Source organism: Pseudopipra pipra, chromosome W (genome assembly GCF_036250125.1).
Source record: "Pseudopipra pipra isolate bDixPip1 chromosome W, bDixPip1.hap1, whole genome shotgun sequence".
Lineage (NCBI taxonomy): Eukaryota > Metazoa > Chordata > Aves > Passeriformes > Pipridae > Pseudopipra > Pseudopipra pipra.
This window is the reverse complement of record NC_087580.1, coordinates 33,976,201-33,984,607: the sequence shown is the minus strand read 5'-3', so window position 1 is coordinate 33,984,607 and position 8,407 is coordinate 33,976,201. Positions and strand designations below refer to the sequence as shown.

The window sequence follows — 8,407 nt, the reverse complement described above, 5'->3', positions numbered from 1 at the left end:
TGACACATGCATAGGGATTCCTTATGGGTGATTTTTATATGAGAGAACACATACCCATGCAAAGATTTGAAAGCATTTTGGAAGAAAAAATATTGAAAAAGAGCTAAATCTATAAATAGACACTTGGAGAGATACTCAGTACAAACAATATATATGCATTTTCATGTTTTGCTCATGTGCACATGTAAATCAGTTTGTAGGACCAACACATCTGTTCTAGAACAAGCAGCAGTCACAAGTATTGAGGCCATGTTGCTGAGAACACAGCTGCAATGGGCAGGGCACGTCTCCAGGATGAAGGACCAACCACTGCCTCCCTAAGATCTTGCTTTATGGTGAACTTGCCACCAGCTGCCGCAAGAGAGGAGCCCCAAAGAGGAGATACAAGGACTCCCTGAAACAACATCTCAGCCTTGGCCATATTGATCACCATCACTGGTCTACTCTGACCTCCAGTCGGGAGGCCTGGAAACACACCATCTATAACGCTGCTGATGCTTTTGAGAACGCAGCAGGATCACCCTCGAGGAGAAAAGACAACGCAGAAAGAATCGTGCCTTGCAGAATATGCCACCTAAGGAGTCTTTCTGCTGCGCCTTTTGCAATCGGACATGTCTATCTCATATTGGCCTCATAAGTCACCAGCGTGCCTGTAACAAACGTTACAGGCCTTCCTAAATCATCGTTCGCAAAGCCTCGCCATGATGATGATGAGCTGGAGCAAGATGGGGGGGGATGTGTCACTTCTCTATGACATCACATGCTCCCTGTGACACCACATCCTTCCTGTGACATCACACCTCCCCTATGACATCACATCCATCATATGATATCACATCTCTCCTGTGATATCATCCCTGTGACGTCGCATCCTCCCTGTGACATCCCAGCTCTCCTGTGACATCACATCCTTCCTGTGACATCACACCTGTCTGTGACATCACATCTCTCCTATGACGTCACATACACCATATGACATCACACCCTTCCTGTGACATCACAGCTCCCCTGTGACATCATAGCTGATGTAACATCCATCATATAACATCACATCTCTCCTGTAATACCATATCATCCCTGTGATATCACACATGCCCTGTGACATCACATCCTCCATGTGACATCACATCCTTCATGTGACATCACCACTCCCCTATGATGTCACATCCATCATATCACATCTCTCCTGTGATATCATATAATCTCTGTGACATCATATCATCTCTGTGACATCACATCCTCCCCATGACATCACAGCTCCTCTGTGACATCACATCCTCCCTGTGACATCAGAGCCGACATCACATCCATCATATGGCATCACACCTCTCATGTGATATCATATAATCCCTGTGACGTCACATCCTCCCCTGTGACATCACATTGTCCCTGCAACATCAAAACTCCCCTATGACATCACATCCTTGCTATGCAGTCACATCACCCTTATGACATTACACCTCCCTTGTGACATCACAGCTCCCCTGTGACATCACACCTAACCTGTGACATCACATCCATCCCTGTAACATCACACGTCTCTTGTGACTTCACATCCTTCCTGTGACATCACATCTGTCCTAGGATGTCACATCCATCATATGACATCACATCTCTTCTGTGATATCATATCATCCCTGTGACATCACGTCCTCTCCTCTGACATCACATCCTCTCCATGACATCACACCTCCCCTATGACATCACATCCTCCAATCTGATATCACATCCTCCCTGTGACATCACAATATCCCCTGTGACATCACATCCTTGTTGTGACATCACATCTCCCCTGACATCACATCTCCCCTATGACATCAGATTCTCCCTGTGACATCACAGCTCCTCTATGACAACACACCTTCACATCACATCACAGCCCCCTGTGACACCACAGCTGACATCTGTCCATCATATGACATCACATCCTTCCTGTGACATCACATCTTTTCTATGACATCAGATCCATCATATGACATTTCAACTCTCCTGTGATATATCATTCTTCTGACGTTACGTCCTCCCCTGTGACATCACACCTTCCCTATGACATCACACCCCCTTGTGACATCAAAGCTGACGTCACATCCATCATATGACATCACATCTCTCCTGTGAAATCATATCATCCCTGTGACATCACATCCTCCCTGGGACATCACAGCTGCCTTATGATATCACATCCCCCGTAACATCACATTCTTCCTGTGACATCACATCTCACCTATGATGTCACATTCATCATATGACATAACATCTCATAGTGATATCACAACTCCCCATGACATCGCAGCCTCCTGTGACATCACAGCTGACGTCACACCCATCGTTTGACATCACATCCTTCTCAAGACATCACATCTCCCCTGTGACATCACATCTCCCCTATGAGGTCACATCCATCATTTGACATCACACCTCTCCTGTGATATCATAGCATTCCTCTGACATCAAACCTGCCCCATGACATCAGATACTTCCTGTAACATCATAGCTCCCCCATGACGTCACATCCATCACATGACATCATGTCTCTCCTGTGATATCATATCATCCCTGTGACGTCACAGCTCCCCTGTGACATCACACCCTCCCCTGTGACATCACACATCTCCTGTGACATCACATCTCCCCCATGACATCACATCCATGATATGAAAACATATTCTTCCCGTGACATCACAGCTCCCCATGACATCACAGCTCCCATATGACATTACCTCCTCCCCTGTGACATCACACCTCTCCTATGACATCACATCCTTCCTATGACATCATATCTCCCCTATGACATCACATCCATCATATGACATCACATCCCTCCTGTGACATCACATTTCCTCTATGACAGCACACCTCCCCATGACATCATATGTCCCCTATGACATCAGATCTCCCCTGTGATGTCACAACCATCATATGACATCACACCTGTCTGGTGATATCATATCATCCCTATGATGTCACATTCTCCTCTGTGACATCACATCCTCCCCATGACATCACAAAAGCACCAAATTCAGCTGCAAAGGAGACCATGTGCCAAAGTCAGCAGTCCAGCTTTGATTTAACAGTAAAGAGGACGGAGAGAGAAAGAAAGAAATAGAGAGAGAGAGAGAAGAAGGAGGTGGTGGGAAGCCAGTGAGAGAGAGACAGAGATGAATTAAATGTATCACACCATGGAGATCCCTGAGGCTCCCACCGGTCCTTCTTCACCCTGCTCTGCTCGGTGGAGGGTCCCCAAGTTGTGCTTCTGGGCTATCACTTTTATACAGCCCAAGCCCCGGGTATTCAGGGGGGTAGATGCTGTTCCCACAGCTTGGGCTGGCACGTCTACAAGGACTTGCTTCCTTTCCCACACCTTGCCACGGTGGGAGTTTTGCCCAGTGTGCTTCCAGTCTGCAGGTGGGAATCTTTGTCTGGATGGGTTCCCCAGACCTGCCTTACCAGCCCTGGCTTCCTGTTGGGGCTGTCTGCTCTTTCCCCCACTCTGCACAGTGCAATTCTGTCCTGGGGGCTACTTCCAAAGCTTCACCTCCCTTTAGGCCTTGGAATTAAAGGCCTTCCTGTTTGCCACCAGTGCTTATGGGTTGTGGCGCCTTATGGGATTTTCCTGCTTTGACAGTGTTTTGAGACAGTTCATTGTGCCCTTCAAGTCCTTCCATGTGCACACACACACACCACTCTCAGCAGTGTCTGGCCCTCCAAAGAACACAAGCCTTGATGATTTGTAGCTCCCACTCCAGTGGTTGGTACTTGGACCTCCCTCCATACCCAGAGCTCAGAGCTCCCTTGTGCCAGAAAGTGTAAAGAGATTGTGCCTCATTCTGCCAACACAGCCCTTGGAAAAAAGTGTCCCTCTGTGTTTCCTGGGATAAGAGCACTCTATTGTCATCTCCCAAAACCTTGGAGAGGTCCCAGAGATCTCCCAGGAAGGAATTTGGGGCCTCAAGCACATGACCCGTATATAGAGGCTGAGGACTCAGGGGTCAGTGGTGTGAAGATTGAGGACAGTAGAGGAGTAGCCTGAGAGGTCTTGAAGGGGGGTGTCAGAGCTGGTGGAGCTTTTCTTCCTGTCAGAAAACAGCCTAAGAAAGAACTAGTGCCACCAAGGGCAGCTGGGGTGGCTTAGACTGGTGACAAGAAGTCAGAAATTTCCCTCCAAGGTCACTGTTGTGGTGCAATATGTCACAAAGAAGGAGTCTGGATGAGCCCAAGGCTTTGTGTGTGCAGGAAGAGCCAGGGAGGACGCAGAGATGTCAGTGCAGGAAGGTGCCAGCCAGGTGGGGCAGCCGGGGGGATGACGACAGCCTGCAGGGAAAGGGGCAGGGCATGGACACCGTAGGACAGCCTGGGCTGGAGAGGAGACAGGGAGGGGGAGAAACTGAAAGGCCCTGACAGAGCCACCTTCTGCAGGCCTTTGGCCAGGGCTGCTGTCTGTGCCCCTGATGCCAGGAGGAGACGAGTGCCCCTTGCAGCCCTGGGGCCTCATGGCCTCCTTGTCCCTGCTCAGCAGCCTGGCAGGTGCCACCCCATGGTCCTGCCCTTGGCATTGCACATCCCACATCCCAGTGCCCCAGGAAGAGCCCTGAGGAATAAGGCAGGGACAGGGACTGGGGGTCAGGCCTTGGTCCTTTGGATTAAGGAAACAAGTAAAGGTTTATTCAGCATCAGAGCCACCTTTCCCTCGCTTGTCCATCCTTGTCATCACTGTCTGCAGTTTTCTGCTCTAACTGGAACCTGGGGACATGTTCTCAGTTGTGTCCCTCAGTGAGACTCTTTAGCACTACAAGAACCTTTAGTGTTTCAATCTCACTTTGACTTCTTGAGAAGTTGTTTGAACGTCCTCTCAGGGACTGAGTCTCATGTAAACAACGCCAAACCCCCCTGAGGGTCATGAAATGCCTGAGGCTGTTGCTGTGCTGCTGAGCTGGGCTGGGCTCCTGGCACACAGGGAGCTCCTGGCAAGCAAGAAGAGCTTCAAAGAGACAGCTCTGCTGGTGAGCAGCTCCTCTGCACAGCCCAGCAGGGCTGAGGGCACTGCCTGCAGCACCAAGGGCAGGGGAGTGAGACAGAGAGAAGTTAAAGGCTGTCAGACGTAGAATGATGCTGAGACCTCACTGGGGGAGAATTTTTAACAGATCTTGGCACAGGAAGTCTGTTCATGCAGGGCAATGGGACTGCAGCTTTTGGAGGCATCTGGGAAAGCTGGCACTGCCCATCAACTACTGATTCTCTAAGTGCAACTCGAGAGTATCTGGAGTGCAGAGGAGGAGGACATGCTCAGAGCTTCAGCTCCCACTCAGAATATTTCCAAGATAAAGATTTTTATAAGGTTAAAGAAATTTCCTGAGATTGTGCTTCCAGTTTCCTACTCTTGAGGAATGGGAGGAATAAATCATTAAGAAAGTATTAATTTTGAGAGGTCCCTGAGACATATGAACTGTGAGTGCTCAGTAGGTCTGTCTGAGCTTCCTAATGTGCTTTCAGCCACTGCTCTGCCTGTGGGCAGCACCAGCATCACCTCTGCTAGACCCATCGGGACTGGTCTGAGATGTCCTTTTTGCACTTGCAAACGGAATATGACCCCTACCAGTGCAGCCTGTGGTGCTGGGGAAGGAGCTGAGTCTGCTTAAATCAAATGCCATCATAAGGACACTTGGCTGTCTCCCTGAGGTTTCCTTCCAAGTTGTGAATTTCCCTCCAGGTTGGAAACCTGTCCCTTAACATCTCCTTGTTATGTGAAACCCCTGTACAGAAGCACAGTGCTGCTAAAACAGTGAAAATGCTGTTGAGTAGGGACCCAGCACTGGAGCTGAAGGAAGATCTCCTAGGAAATCAAAAGACTGTCTGTGTGTGCCCTGGGGAGTATCTGTAGAATACAGCTTTGACTTTGTTTAGCTAAGTCCACGCTAACTGGCCTCTTACTGTCTTCTTCTCCTGTGTTGGAAACAAACACCCAGAGGCAGCAAATGTCCAACAGCAGCTCCATGGCCGAGTTCGTCCTCCTGGCATTCGCAGACAGGCGGGAGCTGCTGCTCCTGCACTTCTGGCTCTTCCTGGCCATCTCCCTGGCTGCCCTCCTGGCCAACGGCCTCATCCTCAGCGCCGTAGCCTGCGACCACCACCTGCACACCCCCATGGGCTTCTTCCTGCTCAACCTCTCCCTCACAGACCTGGGCTGCATCTGCACCACTGTCCCCAAAGCCATGCACAATTCCCTCTGGGACACCAGGACCATCTCCTACATGGGATGTGCTGTACAGGCCTTTTTCTTTTATTTCTTCCTCTCAGCAGAGTTTTCCCTCCTCACCATCATGTGCTACGACCGCTACGTTGCCATCTGCAAACCCCTGCACTACGGGACCCTCCTGGGCAGCAGAGCTTGTGCCCACATGGCAGCAGCTGCCTGGGCCACTGCCTTTCTCAATGCTCTGCTGCACACAGCCAATACATTTTCCCTGCCCCTGTGCCAGGGCAATGCCCTGGGCCAGTTCTTCTGTGAAATCCCACACATCCTCAAGCTCTCCTGCTCTCACTCAGGCTACCTCAGGGAACTTGGGCTTATTGTGTTTAGTGTCTGTTTAATGTTTGGTTGTTTTGTTTTCATTGTTTTCTCCTATGTGCAGATCTTCAGGGCTGTGCTGAGGATCCCCTCTCAGCAGGGACGGCACAAAGCCTTTTCCACGTGCCTCCCTCACCTGGCCGTGGTCTCCCTGTTTGTCAGCACTGGCGCATTTTCCGACCTGAAGCCTCCCTCCATCTCCTCCCCATCTCTGGATCTGGCCCTGTCAGTTCTGTACTCAGTGGTTCCTCCAGCACTGAACCCCCTCATCTACAGCCTGAGGAACCAGGAGCTCAAGGATGCCGTAAGGAAAATGATGACTGTGTTTTTTGAGAAGCAATAAACTTCGTCTTTTCTTCTGCAGAACACTCATTGTGTAACTTATTTTGGGCCTGGCCTGCCTTCTAAAGCTTTTCGTAGTGGTGGTGGGTTTTCCTTTTTTGTTCATCTGTTAATATTAACAACACTGAAATTTTATTCTTCATCCCATATAATTCACTCTCTACCCCTTTTTTTTCACCCACAAAATATAGAAATCAGAAATCATGCTTTGTGTGCATTTAAACAAAATAAAAGCTTGTGCAGCAAAATATTTGTCAAACATCCTCCCTGTGTTAGTTTGTACATGAGGAATCACAATCTCTGAGTGTAAGAAAGGACACAAATTCTTTTTTCCAGATTCTTCCTCCAACACCTCCCCTGAAGCTGGAGGGCATTTCCATGTTTGCAGATGTGGAGGGGAAAAGAGTCCCAGCACTGCCAGGGAGCCCCAGAACTGGGTCTGTTCAGAGCTGCTCTCGTTGCACTCCCACCCTCTCCTTTCCTGTCCGTGCCCAAGGCCTGAGTGCTCTGGCAGCTCAGTCACTGTCCTGCTGTGGGTCAGGCCTGTGAGCACAGGCAGGGACAGGCCCTGGGCACTGCTGGGACAGGGCTGGGCTCCACAACAGCAGTTCCAGCAGCAAAGGGGTTCCCCTCCAGCCCCTTCCTGAAGGCTGAGGTCTTTTCCCAACATTGGTATCGAGAAGAAGTCCAAGGAATAAACTCTCCAAAGTCTTGTTGCTTTGCTTGTTTCTCCATGGAGACAGTGCAGTGAGGTCAGGGACCCACTGGGACTGCAGGGACTGAGGGCTGGTTCAGATGTTGTGTGTTGGTGGCTGATGGCCAATGGAGGTGACAAATGATCTCCAAGTCACCTGCCTGGGGCTCTACAGCTTGTGAGGGCTCTGATGGCAGGTGAGGACTTGTCTGTAGGAACTCAGGAAGTGCAGGAGAGCACAGAGGATCTGCAGGGACAGCCTGTCCCATCCAGTCAGCAGGGAATGGAGCCCTGGAGCAGAATCCTGCCCAGGGTGGAGTCACCAGAGATCAAGTGCTAAATCTGCCTGTGCACTGGTAAAGGAGAGTTCTGCAACCCCAGGGGACGCAGCAGGAACAGAGAAAGGACTCTGGCCAGTGACTCGTCTCACCTGCCCAGCCTTGTTCTTGGCTACTGAGCCTTCCAGGACTATGGCAGAGGGTGGAGAGGAGTGATCCCCATCCTGCTGGGTCTGCTCCCCACCCTGACCAGCATGGCCAGTGCAGGGTCAGCCCAGGGTGCCACAGCCCCTCCCTGTGCAGAGCAGCACCTCCAGCTCAGGGCCCTGCAGGGATCCCAGGCTGGGATCTGCAACTGGCCAAGGCAGCCTGGACACACTGACCTGGGCAAAGGGATGTCTCTGGAGAAGAGCAAGGGAGCATTTCTGGGCCTGCAGAGAGGAATCCCTGACACAGAGAAACCTCTTTCTGTAGCCCCCCTGGGGACAGGCTGCTCTGTCCCTGGGCCAGGACTCTGGGCTGGGCTGG

The 8,407-nt window shown here is 50.6% G+C and overlaps 1 protein-coding gene across 1 annotated transcript; it reads left to right on the top strand.

Annotated features, from left to right (window-relative positions):
• Positions 1–6,341: 6,341 nt before the first annotated feature.
• Positions 6,342–6,908, top strand: LOC135404608 (olfactory receptor 14J1-like; the record flags this gene model as incomplete). Its single annotated transcript, XM_064639339.1, has 1 exon — positions 6,342–6,908. A coding segment is annotated over one exon (567 nt), but the record flags the coding sequence as incomplete, so codon positions are not given.
• Positions 6,909–8,407: the final 1,499 nt, after the last annotated feature.